The sequence below is a fragment of the Chrysochloris asiatica genome, unplaced genomic scaffold, assembly GCF_000296735.1.
Source record: "Chrysochloris asiatica unplaced genomic scaffold, ChrAsi1.0 scaffold00404, whole genome shotgun sequence".
NCBI lineage: Eukaryota > Metazoa > Chordata > Mammalia > Afrosoricida > Chrysochloridae > Chrysochloris > Chrysochloris asiatica.
In genome coordinates, this window is record NW_006408922.1 from 644,453 (window position 1) to 664,590 (window position 20,138).

At 43.0% G+C, this 20,138-nt stretch overlaps 2 protein-coding genes across 2 annotated transcripts; one reads left to right on the forward strand and one right to left on the reverse strand.

Moving 5' to 3' along the window:
• The first annotated feature begins 3,312 nt into the window (after window positions 1-3,312).
• Window positions 3,313-10,062, forward strand: ERAS (ES cell expressed Ras). The gene is made up of 2 exons (XM_006876692.1): window positions 3,313-3,318; window positions 9,697-10,062. The coding sequence occupies exons 1-2, from the start codon at window positions 3,313-3,315 to the stop codon at window positions 10,060-10,062; spliced, it is 372 nt and encodes a 123-aa protein (XP_006876754.1).
• Window positions 10,063-11,777: 1,715 nt separating this feature from the next.
• Window positions 11,778-19,775, reverse strand: PCSK1N (proprotein convertase subtilisin/kexin type 1 inhibitor). Its single transcript, XM_006876657.1, has 3 exons — window positions 19,662-19,775; window positions 12,403-12,869; window positions 11,778-11,973 (listed from the first exon to the last, which is right to left on the reverse strand). Exons 1-3 carry the CDS (start codon window positions 19,773-19,775, stop codon window positions 11,778-11,780), a joined length of 777 nt encoding a protein of 258 aa, XP_006876719.1.
• Between the last annotated feature and the right edge of the window lie 363 nt (window positions 19,776-20,138).

A 20,138-nucleotide genomic window follows, 5' to 3' on the forward strand; every position in this document is an offset into this window, starting at 1 on the left:
GATTAGTCATGATAACAGTTATTCACTATTGAATCTTATGAATCTTATCCCCATTTCCTTTCACTAGACCCATCCAGACAAGATGATAGCTATTCAGTGGGGACTTTTTCTTTCCCCCCACACTTTTAAACTAAGCTCCCTCTTGAAACCTTGTAAGCCAGTCACTTCGTGCCTTTATTGTCCCCTCATTTTAGATAGCCAATGTCTAAGTTACCCATACCTATCTACCCTGTGTACAGAGCAGATAGCATAGATACTTGATTTGAAGACTCTTTCCCTCTCTGTTGTTATTTATAGTAACTACCGCTCTGAGTATAGGTCAGGTTCATCATGAAGATGTATCTTCTGTCACTGTAGCTGTTCCAGTCTGCTTGTCCTTTCTAGTGGGAATGTCTTACCTCCCAAGGTTGTGGATGGGACTCAGGATTCCACCTAAGGTCCTACACTCTGTAAGGCTTTGCATGAGGCCTATTTCACTGGGCAAGTTTTAGAACCCCTTTTAGGTATTCCAATCAGTCATAGGCTGAAGGCGGGCTTACAAGTTTTCTCTAATCATGTTTCTCAACATTCCAGAATGGAGGTGCACAGACAGCAAGGGACCAATGAACAGCTACCAAAAGAGAAGAATGTCCACACCTTTATCTCAGCGGTTCTGCCAGGTGTCTGTGGCCGCTCTGATACTTACCCCGCTTGGTCTCACCCAAGATGGCGGCTCCTGGAGCAGCTGAGCGTCCCAGACTAGAAAGCAATAGATTTCTTGCTTCTGCCACAAATTCCCTCAGATGTAAGCCTTCCAACCTTCTAAATATTCCTTTATATGTGGTTCAGAGTTCTGGGACCATCACCTGAGCCTGCTTGGTCGGGTATTCTGTGTTGTTTTTGGCGGAGCTCTTTACTACACGTCCACCCGATCCACCATCTTGTTTGTTCTCCCATTCCATATTCTTTCTGTGCTTTCTGCATTATTCAGTATTTTGCACATTGTTGTTGTTGTTAGGTGCTATGGAGTCGGCACCAACTCATAGCGACCTTATGCACAGCAGAACGAAACAATGTCCGATCCTGGGCCAGCCTCACTAGTGTTGCCACACTTGAGTCCATTGATGCTACCACCTGGCCAATCCATTTCGTTGGGGGTCTTCCTCTTTGTCTCTGACCCTCCATCTTACCAAGCATGATATCCTTCTCTAGCGACTGTTCCCTCCTGACAATATGTCCAAAGTATGAGAGACAAAGTTTGGCCATCTTGTCCTCTAAGGAGCACTCTGGCTGTACTTCTTCCAAAACAGATCCATTGGTTCTTTTGGCAGCCCATGGCACTTTTAGTATTCTCCTCCAACACCATAATTCAAAGGCATCAATTCTTCTATGATCTTCCTCATTCAATGTCCAGCTTTCGCATCCATATGAGGTTATTGAAAATGCCATGGCTTGGGTCAGACACACCTTAGTCCTCTAGCTCTTCAACACTTTAAAAAGTTCCTGTGCTGCAGATTTGCCTAATGCCCATAGAATCCTTTAATACTGCAAGTTGAGGCTTGAATTTTTTCTTCAGTTACCTCAGCTTGAGGAATGCTGAGCATGTTTAATGTAGGTGATGTGGTGGTGATGCGCTGTGGATTCGGTTACAACTCATAGTGACTCTGCATAGAGTTTCTGAGGCTATAAATCTTTATGGGAGCAGAAAGCTTCATCTTTCTCCTGAAAAACAGCTGGAAGTTTTGAACTGCTGACCTTGATGTTAGCAGCCCGACTCGTAACCACTATGCTACCAGAACATGTTTAACATTGTTGTTAAGTGCTGTTGAGTTGATTCCGACCCATAGCAACCCTGTGTAGGGTTTCCAAGGAGCAGCTAGTTAGCTTGAACTGCCAACCTTGCAGTTCAAACTGACTTTACAGTCCAACACATTAATGCACCATGCAATAGGGGCCCCTAAACTAGCATTCAACACCAACAAAGCTAGCATCCAGGGTCATTTGAACACTTCTCTGTGGCAATGACATTCGTGCTGAAACTGAAGAATTGCACCTCCCATTGAGTTTATGTGCACACTTGTAATCCATCAGTAAATCCTTACTGGCTCTATGTTCAAACTATACATATTCAATATGTGACCTCCACTCACTGCCTCTATGCACCACGGTCTTCCTTCATCTAGTCTTCTGCAGACACCTCCTTACTGGTAACACTGCTTCTGCCCTTACCTACAATCTGTTTTCTACACAGCAACTTAAAAACAATGTGTATCAGATGTCATTCTCTCTCTCTCTTTTTTTAAACTCCTCAAAGGTGGACCATTGCCCTGAAGGTAAAGTTCAAATTCTTCATCCTGGCCTCCCAGATTCCATGTGACCTGGCACCACATCATCTGTGTAACCTCATCAGACAGCACACTGTGTCTCATTCATTTCACTTTACCTACACTAGTCTTCTTCCTGAGACATACCAGGCACCTTCTCACCTCAGCCCTTTACTGGTTGATTACATCTCCAGATATTCCTTTTTGCCTTCTTCTCTCCCAGCTAATCTTTATTCATCATTCACTTCTCAGCAAGATTTCCTCAGAGAGATCTTTTTCTGGTTACTACCCAACCCCACATTGGGTCTTAGATATTCAGAACCCATGTCATTGTTCTTAAATGATTATATTTGTACATTTCTTTGCCATCTCCCTCACCTGAATATAATATTCATGATGGCAGAAACTATGACTTCATGTATTCAAGAAATCATAGCATCTACTGAGGAGCTGTAGATACAACAGTAAACCAAATAAGCAAACCTAACTTCATGGCATTGCAATTTTAGAGGGGAAACAGTGAACCAAAAATAAGCAAACAAAAAAGTAAATTGTATATAATGTTAGATGGGGAAGTTCTGTAAAGAATAAAGTGGCAGAGTACTAGAAAGTGCAGTAAAGAGGATTCTTCAATGTTCAATATGATGTTGTTGCTAAGTGCCTTTGAGTTAGTTTCAATTCACAGCAACCCTATATAAAGTTTCTGAGGAGTGGCTGGTGGGTTTGAACAGCTGACCACGTGGTGAATTGGGTGAAAGATTACAGAACAAATCAGTTTTCCATTCAACAATTCATACATATTCTGTTTCATCTCATTGAATGCAATGCCTACTCCCTCCATGTGTTTCCTGTTTCCATTTTTACTTCTTTCCTAACCCTTCTGAACTTTGTCTTGGGGTAAATTCTGGCCTTTTGATCTCAAGTGATTGATTATTCTAAGGTGTATGTACCTCACTAATGTTATTGCTCCCATTATAGAACTGTCTATTTTTTGTTTGAAAATTGAGCCATGGGGGTGAGTTCATTTCCAGACTTGGAATGATGAATGAATGATGAATAAGAGCGATAGTCTTGGGGGTTTCACCAGTCTCTATCCAACCAGTAGTAAGCCTGGTAATTTTATGATAAGTTGAGTTTTGTTCTACATTTTTCTCCCACTCTATCCATGACCTTCTATTATGATTCTTTTGAGAGCAGTTGGTAGTGAAAACTGGGCACAATCTAGTTCTTCTGGTCTCAGAGTCGTGGAGAGTAATGCTCACATGGCCCATCATTCCATTGTACTAATTGTTTTATGTATCTTCAATTTTCATCACTCTTCTTTCCTCTATACAGAAAGAGATCAATAATGGCACCATAGTTGTCCATTCACAAACTTTTAAGACCCCAGTTGCTACTCACCAAAGTAGGATATACAACCTTGTCTTTGTAGGCTATGTTATGCCAATTTCTTTGGTGTCCCCTGAGACTATGGTCCTGAGAGCTAAGACCAAACAGCTCATTACCTCAAACTGCTTGGTCTTCATAGCTTTGCCCCCTGTCTGTTCTATCCCATTTATAAATGTGTTTGCAGCAAAAGTAAGTACCATTTGCAAATATCTTCTGTCAAACCTATAAATATATTTGTGGGTATATTACTCCTTCGATAGAATCCTTCTGTATTTCAAGCCAAGACTTGAAATTTTTCTTTAATTCTTTCAGTTTGAGAAATGCTGAGTATGAGTGTGTTCTTCTACTTTGGTTTTCTAACTCTAGCTCTTTAAATATTTCATTATAATATTTGATTTTGTCTTCTCAAGTTGCTGTTTGAAATTGATGCATTTGAGTTATGGTGTTGGGGGAGAATATTGAAGGTACCATGGACTGCCAGAAGAACAGAAAAATCTGTGTTGGAAGAAGCACAACCAGAATGCTCCTTAGCAGCCAGGATGGAGAGACTTCATCTCTCATACTTCAGACATATTAACAGGAAGGATTAGTCCCTGGAGAAGGACATCATACTTGGTAAAGTGGAGGGTCAGCAAAAAAGAGGAAGACCCCTCAACAAAACGGATTGGCACAGTGGCAGTAACAATGGGCTCATGCGTAGCAACAATTGTGAGATTGTCACAGGACTGGGCAATGTTTTATTCTGTTGTGCATAGGGTCACTATGCCTTCCCCTTCATTCAAGTAACAGGTGTGTTAATTTCTTCCCAACTTTAAAACAGTCAGCACCATCTGTTGAAGAGACTATCACCTCCCCATGTGATATATTTAGGTACTTTGTCAAAAATCAGTTAGCTGGGTTAATTTCTGGATTCTTGATTCTGTTCCATTGATCAATGTATCTTTCATTGTACCAGTACCAAGCTGTTTTGACCACTGCAGCCGTGTAGTAAATTTTGAAGTTGGGAGTGAGAGGTTTCCTACCTTATTCTTCTTCTTAAGTAGCGCTTTGCTTATCCTGGGTGTCTTTCCTTTCTATATAAAGTTTATAATTTGTCTCAGACATTTTATCTTTTTTCTGGACATGTGCTGATATCTGTGGCCTTAATACTTAATTGAGTATGTGTTTTGGTAATTTCTTATGCTTTCTGATTGCTTCCAGGAAGATGTGATCAGGATGTGAGCTTCCCTGTTCACTCTTCTTATTGCTTAATTCAGAGTAACTTTCACAGGCGTTGTCTGTTTCCCCGGTATATGGCAGTTGGCATTGGTTCTTGCCTGGGTTTTGGTGTTTTATAGAGTGTGATCATAGCCTGGATATATGGCAGCAGTTGCTGACTCTTTTTGTGTGTTATAGGGAGACAAAGAGTCCTCCAAACCAGAAGAGTGGGCATATAACAGCCAAACAGCACCAGCGGGAAAAAACAAGAGAAAGAAAGAAAGAAAAAGATTAAAAAACAGCAACAACCAAAACTAGACTGAATACTGCAGTCGCTAATCACAGAAAATGGAGAGGAGGGAGAGAAGAAAAACAAAGAAAGAAATCTGTAGCCTAATATGAGTATGACTTTAATGTCCTCTCTTCAGCTTCTTGCTTTCAAAGCTGCCTGAGAGATTTCAAGATGCCGGTGTTGGTTGTTATGCTATACCTCAGGCTTTAATTTAATTTTCAGCCTGTTTTGTCTTGGAACTCTCTTTCTGTCTCTACAGACCTGTCCTGCCCTGTCCCGTATTAAAAAACAGAACAAAAAACAAACAAATAAGAAACGTTCAGGGCCTGCTCTAGGGCTGAGTGGCGCTTGTGTGGTGGAAGAACCCACCAGTGGTGAGGGTGGGGGGTGTCCACTTGCTCAGGCTCACCCTCTAGTCACCAGAATGAAGGTGGGCAAACAGTGGGTGCACCAATGACCAGATACTGAAAATAAAAACGAAATCAGAACAAAGCAAAACCTTTGCTCCAAGGTTCCCGTGGCGTTTTTCCATGGTGTTTCTCCTCCCCCCATTTGGTCTTGCCGGCCTCCAAGCCCAGTCCGGCAGATTCAAAAGTATGTGACTTTTTACTTTAGCTCCAATTTCTACAAGCTATAAGCCTTCTAACTTTAAAAATATTCCTATCTCTGTGGTTCCGAGTTTTGGAGCTCTGCCCTGGATCTGCTTTGCCTGGGATTCTGTGTTATTGCTGACTGCGAACTTCACTGCACCTCCACCCTAGCTGCCATCAAGCCCAGCCTCTCATTGTTTGATTTCTTGACTGCTTGCTTCCAGGAGTGTTGATAGTTGATCCAAGAAGAATCAATTTTCTTTTTTAATGATGTCCTTGCCTGGTTTTGGTATGAAGGTTATGCTTGCTTTGTAAAATGTACTTGGGAGTGTGTGTAAAATTGTTGTCAGCTCTTCTTTGAATGTTTGACAAAATTTACCAGTAAAGCCATCTGGCTTGGACTTTTTTTTATTGGGAGGTTTTTAATGATCTGATCAGTTTCTTAATTTGTTATGTCTTTCACGTTTTCTACTTTACTCTGTATTAATTTAAGTAGGATGACTTTTTCTAAAAATTTATCCATTTCTTCAAGATTTTCACATTTCTTTCTATTGTTTTTCTGTATTCTGATTTATGTATTCAGCTCTAATCTTTATCCTTTCTTTTCTTCTGGTGACTGTAGGCTGACTTGTCTGGTCTTTTTCTAATTGTTAGAGATGTTGTGTTGATGTGTTCATTTTAGTTCTTTATTCTTTTTTTTTGGAATTGTGTGTTAATTGCTATAAATTGCCCTCTATGCATTGCTTTTGCTGTGTCCCAAAGGTTTTGTTTTGTTATGTTTTCCTTTGATTCAAGTATTTTTTCAAATTTCATTTTTCATTTGTGGAAACACAGTTGAGTCCTGGTTTAGTGGCACTACAAGATAATGTACTGGGTCACAAGATCAGTTTGAAATCCTATGCAGGGTTGCTATGATTTGAAACTGACTCAACGGCACTTAACAACATTACTCGGTAGCTTTTTTTTTACTCAGTAGCTTTTAAGCAGGGTGTTATTCAGTTTCCATGTATCTGATTTTGTTTCCATAATCTTCCTATTGTTGATTTCTTATTTAATATTGTAAGCTAAGAAAATGGTTTGTAGTATTTTTTTGTAATGTTTTATTGTGAATTATATGGGAGAACATTAGTTTTACATTCATTCTATCGTAAATTGTTTCATTGCCATGGTTACAAGCCCCTCCATGCATCATCAACCAACCAAAGAGTATACCCTGCAAGCCTGCCCCCTACACTCCCCTCCCACCCCCCAGGCTTCAGCACACAGTCGCTCTCCCTCTCTGGATCTCAAGTCCCCAGATGCTCCACCGCTCCACGTCATCTGCCTCCATCTCAGGCATTGCTGCTTCTCTGGGTAGGGTCCCGCTCTCAGCTTTTCTCCGTTGATGGTCCTAGGGATCTCCGCTCCTAGACTGCAAAGTTAATCACTCCCTTCCTTGCTATAAAACGTCTACCTTTACATTTCCAATCCTCACAATCAGTCCTGATAACAATTATTCACTATTGTATCACAAGAGACCCATCTGCATTTCATTTCATCAGGTCCAATTAGACAAATTGGATACTACTCACTGGATATTCTGCCTTCTTCCAGGCCCCCTAGCTCTAGGTGGTTTGTAGCATTTTGATGTTTTAAAATTTATTGAAACTTGCTTTGTGGTCTTAATATTGTTTGTTCTGGAGAATGTTCTATGTGCACTAGAAAATAATGTGTACAGTGCTGTTGTTGGGTTGAGTACTCTGTATAAATCTATGAGATAAAGTTGATTGTGTTGTTTAGTTCCTCTGTGTCTTTGTTGAATTTCTTTCTGGTTGTTTTGTCCTTTTCAAAAGTGGTATATTAAAATCTCCCACTATTATTGTAGCGTTGTCTATTTTTTTCAATTCTAGTAGAGTTTGATTTATGTATTTTGGAGCTCTTTCATTGGGAGCATAGATATTTATTATGGTTATGGCCTCTTGTTCAATTGACCCTTTTTAATCATGAAACAATGTTCTTCTTTGCCTCTTATGCTGGTTTTTGCCTTAAAGTCTGTTTTATCAGAAATTAATATTGCCACTTCTGCTCATTTTTTTATTGCCATTAGCTTGATATTTTTTCCATCCCTTAATTTTTCATCTATGTTTGTCTTTGTGTGTAAGGTGTATCTTTTGTAGATAGCATATTGAAGGATCCTGTTTTCTCATTCATTCTGCTAGTCTATGTCTCTTGACTGGTGCATTCAATCTATTGATGTTCAGCATAATTATCACTAGGTGTGAATTGATTACAGTCATTTTTCTGTGTGTGTGTTTGTGTGTGTGTGGTGCTACTTGTTTCGTTGTTCTGCATGTTTTCCTGTACTGACTTAATTTTTTTGGTACTTTTTCTTGTGAATTTCTTCATAGTTTTAATGCTTACAAAATCTTCACGGATTTTCCTTTTCTTGATTTAATGTGAAAGTATATTAAGTTTCTTTGTGGTTACCCTATAAATTATTAATTTTGTCATAGGGTTCTTTTGGGGGTGACAAAAATATTCTAAAATTAGATTACGGTGATAGTTGCTCAACTCTGTGAATATGCATTCACAGGACTGTATGCTTTCAATGTGTGAACTTTATGGTATGTAAATTATATTTCAGTAAAGCAGCTTTTAAAAGATCCCTGCCCTCAAAGAGTTTATGTTACAGAAGGGATATAGAAACATTAAACAACAGAAGTCATTTCAGTCTATTAGTTGCTTAAAAGGAGCCCTGGTAGCATACTGGGCTACAGGTTAGCAGTTTTAATCTATCGGCCGCTCCATGGGAGAAAAATGAGGATTTCTGCACTAATAGAGATTTACAGCCTCAGAAACCCTAGACAGAGTTGCTATGAGTCATAACCGACACCACGGCACACAACCATCATCACTATTAGGTGATTGGAGTCCTGGTGTGGCGCTGTAGGATAAGCACTGGACTGCTAACCACATGGTTGGCAATTCAAACCCTCCAACTGCTCCTCAGAAACCCTATACAGGGTTACTATGAGTCAGACTGACTTAACAGCACTAAATAACATTCGGTGATTCACACACACCATTGTTGTTGTTGTTAGATGCCATCGAGTCAGTACTGACTCATAGTGACCTTATGCACAGCAGAATGAAACACTGCCTGATCCTAGACCAACATCACTATCATTGTTACGCTTGAGACCATTGATGCTGCCACTTTGCCAATCCATCTTGCTGGGGGTCTTCCTCTTTTTCTCTGACCTTCCACCTTACCAAACATGATATCCTTCTCCAGTGACTGGTCCCTCCTGACAATATGTCCGAAGTATGAGAGACATCCTGGCCTCCAAGGAACACTCTGGATGCACTTCTTCCAACACAGATCTGTTGGTCTTTTGGCAGCTCATGGCACTTTCAATATTCTCCTCCAACACCATAACTCAAAAGCAGCAATTCTTCTACAGTCTTCCTTATTCACTGTCCAGCTTTCACATGCATATGAGGTTATTGAAAATACCATGGCTTGGGTCAGGCACACCTTAGTCCTCAAGCTGACATCTTTGCTCTTCAACACTTTCAAAAGGTCTTGTGCAGCAGATTTGCCTAATGCAATACGTCATTTGATTTCTTGACAACTACTTCGGAACCAACTCCATGGTACTTAACAACAACAACAACAACAACAACAATAACTTCCATGAGTGTTGATAGTTGATCCAAGAAGATCACATGCACTAGGCACTGAATAATGTTTATTCAATGGCACTCACAGAGTATCTCACCAATCCTATCTGGTCCCTTAGCCATAGCCTTTCTTCTCTTTCCTCTTGCAGGAACTGTGGTACACATCTCTTCCCTGAGCTGTCTGCTGGGGACATGGACTAGGCACTTGGAGCCTTAACCCCCATGACACTCATATGGCTGAGGCACACTGTGGGATGGCTAGAAGCTGCCAGAGTACAAGGTGGTGGTTGTGGGCACAAGTAGTGTGGACAAGAGTGTGCTGACGATCCAGCTGCTCCACCAGTGCTTTGTGGAGGACCATGACCCCACTATCCAGGATTCCTACTGGAAGGAGTTGGCCCTGGGCTGCGAGGGCTGCATCCTGAATGTGCTAGACATAGCAGGGCAGGCTACCCTTCCTGACCAGTGTGTTGCTAACAGTGATGGTGTGTTGGGTGTCTTTGCCCTTGATGACCCCTCTTCTCTAACCCAGCTGCAGCAAATATGGGCCACCTGGGGCTCTCACTACACCCAGCTCCTTGTCCTGGTGGGCAAAAAGTGTGACCTTGTTACCACCACCAAGTTATAAAGGATGCCTTTTCTCTGCTTGTCCATGAGATCTAGAGGTTCCAAGAGGCCCTGTAAGGATCAGGTGTCCATAAAGCCCAGCACCAGAAATCCATGTGCCACCGTGGCTGCTCTGTGATTTGATGGGCTTGGTCAAGAAAAGTAGAACCTCCCCTGGCCAGGGCATTGATTCTTTTGTCATGAGATCCCTGAGCAACTTACTGCTGCATCAGAGATCTTCCTTGACTTGGGGAAGTTTTCATTTGTAGAGGAGCTTTTTGTTTACATGGAGTGCAGTGTTGATTATGTTATGTCAAGTTGAATGATGTTGTACAAAATTAAATACATGGGGTCCCCAGTTTCAAAGCTGCTTGCACACCAAGTGTTATTTGTGTAAGGGTGAAACTGGGTAGAATGTTGAATGTTACTTGGATTGTGAAAATTCTTTCAAATGAAGAGATTTGAAGGCCAGGTTCCAATTTGGGTGAGAGAGATGTAGAGATGAACAAGATATGTAGATATAGCTATGACCTTTTTTTGTGGGGTGAAGGAAAATATTTTAAAAATAGATATATAAAGTTGAATAGTGATATGGTTTAATAGTAAAATAAAGAGTGACAGGGATGCTTCTTAAGACCTGGAGGTCAGGGAAAGTCTTATTGAATAGGTGACACTGGAGCAACAACTTGTAGATATCTGTGTCCACCACACCAGCTCCTAATATCTTCAGGGCCTCTATAGTGTATAACTAACTAACTAGTTTTAAATTACAAATCAAGCTAACAGAAAAAAATTATCCTTTCCTCCTACCTTGATGAATGCTATTGTTGTTAAGGGTCATCCAGTTGATTTGATTCATTGAGACCCTGTATAGGGTTTCCAAAGAGTAACAACTTGTGATATCTGTGGTCAGAGGGAATAATAGCCGTGCAAAGGCTATGACACAAACCAGCTGTCCACCATACCAATTGGCAGGTTTGAATCATAGATCTTTTGGTTGGCACTCCAGTGCTTATCCTTCAGTGCCACACATCTTGACGGATATACCTTTTTAATGATCTGGACGCCCAGGTTCTAATTTCGGCTCCTCAGAGTTCCATGCCAGACTGTGACTTTGCTAAGAGGGCTAATCCCTGGCCTTCTGCCCATTTCCTTTCTCCTCCTGCCCCAGTGCCCTTCCCACATTCCAGGGTTCTCAGTATGCAATGGACAGCCAGCCAGAAAGGTCTAAGCTTCTAACTCTTATCAGAAATTAGGCATCACAATTAGCCGTTCGTTGACCACTCCTTGGCTCTCAGGAAGATGAATCCCTGGAAGACACTGCTCAAAACCTTTTGGGCACCATGGCCCCTGAGTGAGGTTCAGAATGTCACAGGATGCTCTGAGCACTGCTATTGTTTACATGGATCCCTTTCACAATAGTGTAGACCTAGCCTGGGGACATGTGGTATAAGGGAGTGTCTCTAAAGTGCAGGACCCAGGACCCTTCTACCCAAATCTAAAGGTAGTTACCACCACTCAGCTCATCAACTCCCTTGCCACTGCCATTCACACAGATGAGCACAAAGCTGCTTCATGTCATATTTATTGCGGGACCAGGTAGTGGGAATCCTGGGGTTAAAGGACAGCAAACAGCTAGCCAGGGGAGGTTACGCTCGATGTGCTGAAGAGTAGCAATCTGAGTGTCAGAGGCGTGGGCAGTGCTGGGTCAGAGGGCATGAAGGATTTCTACAGTGCTCAGGGCGGCAAGAGGCGGCGAACAGGTGCCTGGGGCGCAGGAGTCTCAAGGCGTTTCACTCGAAGGAGTGCCCCCAGCACGCCCTCAGGTGGCACCTCAGGGCCCAGATCCTGGTCAGTGGCCCTTCGGAGGCGGCGTGGGGCTGCCACTGTCTCGGGGTCCGGGTTTCCAGTAAGGAGCCGCCCCAGCAAGTACCTGCAATAGGAGTAGGGTGGAATGAAGCAAGGATATGTCAGCAAGTTCCTGCCCCATTCCCGTGACCCGGACCCGGCAGTCCGCCCACAACCCCATACTGCCTAGGACCCAGGCATCCCCAACCCACTGCTTCTAGGAGACAGAAGAACCTCGCCCCCCCCCTTCCATCCCAGAAACTCAACTGCCCCGCATCCCACTCCTACCCTCAGAAACGGCATCAGAGCACCCCTCTTCACTACCGGGAGTCGTCCCGCCCCCACCAACCAAGCAGCTCTGCTGCCATACCCTGGATTCTGGACCCCACTCCCTCCTGGGGTCCCAAGGCCTTCACTCCCTTCCCAGGACCAGATGCCTAGCCCTCTCCAGGACCAGTGCCTGCTCTGCTGCCTCATCCTCTTAGAACGCAGACATTCCCCTCTGCAGAGGTACCTCAGCAGCTCTGGGTCCACATCGGGAGTCTCATCGCCAGTGTCCTCAGTTTCGGGGCCGGTGGGGCCATCATCGTAGGCCGGGGGCCGGGTTCTGAGCACAGATGCTGGCACCGGGGCGAGCTGAGCTGCAAGAGCCACAGGATCCAAGCGGGCGCGGAACAGGGCACGTGCGAGCTGCGCTGCGGGTGCATCAGGGTCGTCGTCCAGGCCCAGACTTGGGTCTGAAGCACGGGGTGCACCCCAGAGGCGCAGCAGTTGAGCTAGGACTCGCGCTTGCTGATCCTCTGCTTCCTGTGCCTCAGCCCGCGCCCGCTCCTGCCGTTCAGCCTCCAGCAGGTGTGCCAGCGCCCGCGCCAGCTCCTGCATTGCCCCCGCGGCCTCTCCCCGGAGCACTGCTCGTCGAAACCGGCGGGGAGCGCCAGCTTCAGCCACAGGCGGCGAGGGTGCGCCCAGGCCACGGGACTCCTGCAGGAAAACGAGATGGGAGGAAAGATGTGTATTAGCGTCCATTCAGCCAGGGACCTTCAACCTAATGATGTCTGTGAACCTTGAATATTCCAGATGCCATAGGAAAGCACAGTGGACACTCCCCCTCCACACACAAGTATACTCAGCTACCTCTAAGACCACTCCCCAAACCCACTGTCTTCGAGTTGGTTCCGACTGGTTGAGAACCTGTAAGGACAGAGTACATTGCGTCTTAAGGGTTTCTGAGACTACATCTTTCCGGGAGCAGCCTCATCTTTCTCCTGCAGACGAGACCGATGGGTTTGAAACACCAACCTTGCAGTTAGCAGTCAAATGCTTATCCCACAGCACCACCAGGGCTCCTTCCTAAGGTCACTTGAGACCTCCAAATATCTCCAGAAACACTTAAGACCACCAAAACCCTCTAGAACCCCAGTGACTCACAGAACTTGCCCTGGGGACCCTGGGTACGGTAGTCAATCACTCCAACGGTTTTTATTGATCCCTCATGTCTCTCAGAAAAATCCCTATGACCTTTTAGTGACTCTTAGAGGCTTGGTGTGGCTCTGTGGGCTAATGTGTCAGACTGCAAAGTCCCTTGAACTGCAAGGTCAGTGGTTCAAGTTCACCAGTTGCTCCTTGGAAACCCTATACAGGGTCGCTATGGGTCAGAATTGACTCAACAGCACTTAACAACAACAACAACAAAGAGGCTTGCAGCATTGTCCCCCCCAAAAAAACAAAACAAAAAACAACAACAAAAAAAAAAACCCAAAATCCATTGCCATCAAGTCAATTCTGACTCATAGCAAGCCAGGTTCCTAGAAAGTCCAACTACCTCTGTGGAATCTCAGAACCCCACAAATCACTCAGACAGCTCCAGTGACCTCCTAGTGAGTCTCAGGAATAGTCTCAAATACCTCTGGAGAACATCAGACACCCAGTGGCCTCCAGTAAATCCCTGAGACCTCCCGAAGTTCCAATGACTTCCTAGTGACTCCTAGAGCTACTTTAGATTTCCTGAGACTTCTAGATATCCCAGATACCTCCTAGTGACCTTAATGACCACCAAGAGCCAGACCCTCAGACATCTGATGATGTTAATAACACACAAAAACCATAATACAGCAAGCCCAAACACATAATCAAGACTTGCAGGTATGTAGCTTTCACTTCTATCCATCTGAGGGATTACATTCCTGAATCCCTCCTGATCCAAAACTACTAAAAAATACTAGATTTGTTATTTTAAAATACATTTTTCCAAGGCACTGGGAAATATTGACTTCAACCCCAAAGCCAGCTCTAATGCTTAATGGAAAAGCACTAAAAGTATACCAATTTCCACTAAAGCCAGGAACAAGACAATGACAACCCCTATTAACTCTATTGGAGTCCTGGTGTGAATCTGTAGGATAAGTAGTGGACTGCTAACCGCAAGGTTGGTGGTTCAAATCTACCAGCCACTCATTGGAAACCATATACAGGGTCACTATGAATCAGAACTGACTCAATGGCACTTAACAACATGACCTCTATTATTTAATAGTGTTCTGCAAATAACTGAAAGCAATTAGATAAGAAAAAGAAGCTAGAAGTACAAAATTTGGAGAAGGAAAGAGGTAAAATTCCCACAGTTGTAAATAATGTAATTATATATTGGAAATCTTAAATAATCAACTGAAAAAATACTATGAACAATAATACAAAAAATTTTATTATGGAAAAGTATATTACATATTGGGGTACTGGTGTGGTGCTGTAGGATAAGTACTAGACTGCTAACCACAATGTCAATGGTTCAAACCACCAGCTACTCCTTGGAGACCCTATACAGGATTGCTATGAGTTGGAATTGACTTAACGGCACTTCACAACATGGTGGTGGTGGTTATGTGCCATGGAGTCAGTTCTGACTCATAGCGACCTGTACAGGGTTTCCAAGGCTGTAAATCTTTACGGGAGCAGACAGCCTCATCTTTCTCCTGCAGAAGAGCTGGTAGTTTCAAACATATTACATATTAATATAGAAAATACAAAGGAGTTTCAAATAGTTCATGGAAAAATTCCATTACCTTTTAATTTCATTTCCATGAACTTTTTGAAGCTCCCTTACATACAGACAAAATATATGTATTAATATGTTGCTATTCTCGTTGTTGTTAAATGCCATCAAGTTGGTTCCAACTCATAGCCACCCTATAGGATTTCCAAAGAGCGGCTGGTGGGTTTGAACCACTCATCTCATGGTTAGCAGTCAAGTACTTATCCTACCATGCCACACTAGTATTTCATATGCTAATATAGAAAATATATTAATAGTAAATTGTCTATAGTTGTGATACCTACTACTCCCACTCCATTTGTGCCTCTTTACAAACAAATGTAAATATAGCTTACTATTGTCTACTTGGTCAACCCCAAAGGGAGCAGATTATTTTGCTGTTTGCCTTTTGGAAATCTATGTATCTATATATTGAAAGTACCCTTTGTATGGATACACAAGAGTTTATTTAATTATTTCCAAATGGTAGATGCTTAGGGTGTTTCTAATCTTTTGTTATTCTTATAAAAATGTTTGAATGAATAACTTTGTTCATATATCATTTGGCATGTGTGTAAGTTTCTTTGTAGGATAAATTATCCAAAGATGAAATTTCAATTCAGACAATTTGGATACAATTTCAGTAAGTTTAAGGAAATAAAAGCATACACAAAATATAATTAAGAAACAAAAGACCACAAAAATAACCATGATGATTTAAAAAAGAAATACACAGACCATCTAGAAGTATACTCAAAATGAAATTAAAATCTCAATGGACATATTAAATAATAGATTTGACGCCGCTGAAGGAAGTAATAGAATTGAACAGAACTTAGAAATAGACATACACGTATTGAAACTGGATTGCTAACCAAGAGATCAGCAGTTCAAGCCCACCTATACAGGGTAGCTATGAGTCATAACTGACTCGACAGCACCTAATAACAACATCAATATGACAGAGGTAGCACTGCAGAGCAGTAAGGACAGTATGTTGTTGTTAGGTGCCATCCAGTTGGTACTGACTCATAGCGACCCTATACACATCAGAATTAAACACTGCCCAGTCCTGGGCCAACCTAACAATCGTTGCTACTCCTGAGCCCATTGCTGTCACTATTGTACCAATCCATCTCATTGGGAGTCATCCTCTTTTTCTCTAACCCTCCACTTTACCAAACCATGATATCTTTCTCCAGTGACTGATCCCGCCTGACGCTATGTCCAAAGTATGAGAGATGAAGTTTGGCCATCCTGGCTTCCAATGAGCACTCTGGCCATACTTCCTCCAACACAGATCTGTTTGCTCTTTTAGCAGTCCATGGTACTTTTAATATTTCCAACACCATAACTCAAATGAATCAATTCTTATACTGTCTTCCTTATTCACTGTCCAACTTTTGAATGCCTATGAGGTTATTGAAAATACCGTGGCTTGGGTCAGGCACACCTTAGTCCTCAAGCTGACATCTTTGCTCTTCAACACTTTAAAGAGGTCTTGTGCAGCAGATTTGCCTACTACAATACATCATTTGATTTCTTGACTGCTGCTTCCATAAGTGTTTATGGTTGATCCAAGCAAAATGAAGTCTTAGACAACTTCAATCTTTTCTCCATTGATATGGATGTTGTTTATTGGTCCAGTGGTGAGGATTTTGTTTTCCTTACATTGAGATGTAACCCATACCAAAGGGTGTAGTCTTTGATCTTCATCAGTAAGTATTTTAAGTTCTCTGTACTTTCAGCAAGCAAAGTTGTATCATCTGCATATCGCAATGAGTCTTCCACCAATCCTGATGCCATGTTTTCCTTCATGTAATCCAGCTTCTCAGATCATTTGCTCAGCATACAGATAGAATAAGTATGGGGAAAGAATACAACCCTGGCGCACACCTTTCTTAATTTTAAACCATTTGGTGTTCCCATGGTCTGTTCAAACAACTGCCTCTTGGTCTATGTACAGGTTCCTCATGAGCACAATTAAGTGTTCCAGAATACTCATACTTCGCAATGTTGTCCATAGCTTGTCATGATCTACACAATCGAAAGCCTTTGCGTAGTCTATAAAGCACAGGTATTCTCTGCTTTCAGCCAAGATCCATCTGATGTCAGCAATGATATCCCTAGTTCCATGTCCTCTTCTGAATCTGGCTTGAACCTCTGGACATTCTCAGTTGATGTATGACTACAGCCCTTTTTTGTATTACGTTTAGTAAAACTTTACTTGCATGGGATAGCAATGATATTGTCTGGTGATTTCCACATCCCGTTGGCTCCCCTATCTTTGGAATGGGCACAAATATGGGGTCACCTCTCTTTGGAATCAGCACCTTTCTTTGGAATGGGCACAAATACTGTCCTTATTTTTAAGGACAGTATGGAATCCCTCAATAAATAATGCAGGAATAACACGTTTTCCAAATTTGAGGGCAAGTGGAAAGAAAATCAGAAATAAATTTGACTACCGTAAAATTAAGAATTTCTTTTTATTTCATGACACCATAAAAAGAATGAAAAGTAAAATCACAGAGTGGGAGAAGATGCCCACAACATACACAAAAAATCAATATCCAGAATTTAGAAAGAATTCTTTAAAAACAACAGAAAAATAAACTAAATAAAAAAAATACATGTTCAAGTATTTAATAAAAATGGAAACAGAAATGGATAGTTAACATATGAAATATAATCAACATCATTCGTAGTAATCAGGGAAATGAAAATTATAACCTTGATGAGATCATATAAGATAACCCTGCATGTTGTTGCTGTTGTTAAGTGCCTTTGAGTCGGTTCCAACTCATAGCGACCCTGAATAGGGTTTCCAAGGAGCGGCTGGTGAGTTTGAACCACTGATCTTACAGTTCAAACCGACCTTGTGGTCCATCGATTTTGTAGTTCAAACCAACCTTGCACCACACCAAAAACTGGCAAACATTAAAAAAAAAAAAAAAGTGTGATACTGTCATCTGTTGACATAGATGTGTAAAAATGAGAATATTACTGGTGGGAATTAAATTGGCAAAATAACTTGAGAATCTATTTGGCAATGTCTAAAAAGATGCACAGAGTCTTGGTGAGGTGCTGTAGTAGTATAAGCACTATGGTATAAGTATAGGATCAAAACATTATTCAGAAATAATAATGAAAAAATGTACTACAGCTATGCACCTCAATATGGATGAATTTCACAACCAAGGTTAAGCAGAAAAAGGCGGGGCAAGTTGCGGAATTTCACTACTGACTCCCTGGGACTATGAGACATGGCAATGACTTCCTAATCACCTCTAGTGATTCCCTGGAGCCAGATTCCTGGTATGATTCCATTTCTAGTACATTCAAAAGCAGGATAACCTTCATGATAGATTTAGAGATATATAGGAGGGGGATTCAAAAAGTTTGTAGAAAAAAAATGAATGAAAAGATAATGGAATTTTTCCATGAAAATTTTGAAGCCCTGTCATGTATATGTGATAAGCTACAAATAAAAGACTAATGAGCAGAAAATACAGGATGATGATTATGGGGAGAGAGGGGATACTGTGGAGAGAGAAGGGTTGCTATGGAGAGGGCACACAGGGGATCTATTTCTTAGCTGGCTGGTATGTACATGGGGTGTATTTTATCATCATTCCTTACATCTTGCACATATGTTAAATACATTATATTATTTATATGTAATTTAATTTCTAAAAAAATTCCCCATCCTTGATGCAGAAAATCCCAAAAAGCCAGATGCCTTTGCTTGGCACCCACCATCCCTCAGCCCCCAGGGAATCACACACAAACAAGCAAACACAGCCTCACACATGCACATAGACTGGCAAGCTTTGACATGTGACATATGCAACTCAACACGGCAACATTCACATACAAGAAATTGCACACATTTAGCCCACACAGGTGCTCATGCAGTTACAAAAAAAAGCGCATGCACCACCCTTGAAAACACAATGCAGCACAGAGACATCATGGCTCCTTTCCCCACGGCGACAGCTCCACGAAGAAACAATGAGAAGCAGTTTTATGAATACACGTACAAAATCTACCTCAGGTACTCAGTCCAACAGAATCAAAATGGAATGTGTGTATGGCTATGAGAAGACCACTCCCTTCCAAGGGAAAAGGAAATCACACTGATTCTTAACCAGAAAGACACGCCCATACGTCACACCATCACACATAAGAATTCACAAAAGCACACACGGTATTCCTGAGAAAAAAATTATGCCCACAAAAAGTCACACAAAGAAGCAATACCACATCTCCATTGCCACACACACTAGCCACTCGGATGCACAATGGCATCTTCATAAGGACGCATGGAAGCGGTCACATGAAAGGACACACATTTACAAGGACACAACACTTCAGTACCCCTGTCATCATACCACGCACACACAGACTAATGCGCGCACACCTTCCATTAACGCGCTCAAGTCCCACAGAAAGCGCCACAGACGGCAGGGCCTGACCGAGGTGTAGAGGGATGGGCAGGGCGCGGCTGTTGACCAAGCCAACCAAGGCCACCACCACCCAAGGTAAAAAATATACTGCGGAGCCTGCTCTAGGCACGCCGGCAATGTACGGACGCGGACTGGAGGCTGGATCCAGGGCCAACCTTGCTGATCTGTCTGCATGCGCTAGGCGCTGCTCCAGCGATGTGAGGTAGGTGGTACCGACCCTAGCCCGCCAGCAGCATCCTCCTCCCTGCCCCCTCCCGCGCCAGGCTGGGGTCGCACCTTTATCGGCCTTGCGCCGAGCGCGGGGGGCGGCCTAAGTAGGCCCAACAGCAGCAACACCAGGAGGCCGACGCCCCCGGCCCGCGGCCCGCGAAGCAGCGGCGACCCCGCCATGCTGCCCCAACGAGCCGGGCTCCGGACGGGCGGACTGGCTGACAAATGCGCAGCACCTGGACTAGCCGACAAGGCTGCTGTCCTCTGCGGCTGCGCGCGCCCAGGAATGGTGCCCTCTCCTACCCATCCCCTCCAGCTACTCTACGCAGGCGCAGCCTGATATCACTGGCAGCCCCTCCATCCCGCTGGTCACCATGGAGATGCCCACAGGGCAAGGCGAAGAGCAGAAGCCCGCGAATGGCGGTCGCCATGGCAGTGGAGGGCAGTTGCTAGGGCAACAGACTTTGCTGTTTCTCTAGCAGCCAGACAGGAAATAATGATTCCAGGGGGTAGAATGGGAGGCCAACCCTCAGTTTTCCTTTC

Excerpts from the sequence above, each read along its gene's own strand:
- PCSK1N (XM_006876657.1), bottom strand. The coding sequence starts at position 19,775 with ATGGCGGGGTCGCCGCTGCTTCGCGGGCCGCGGGCCGGGGGCGTCGGC. Across the intron at positions 12,870-19,661 it reads TCGGCGCAAGGCCGATAAAG|GAGTCCCGTGGCCTGGGCGC; the intron begins GTGCGACCCCAG and ends GTTTTCCTGCAG. Across the intron at positions 11,974-12,402 it reads GTGGACCCAGAGCTGCTGAG|GTACTTGCTGGGGCGGCTCC; the intron begins GTACCTCTGCAG and ends CTCCTATTGCAG.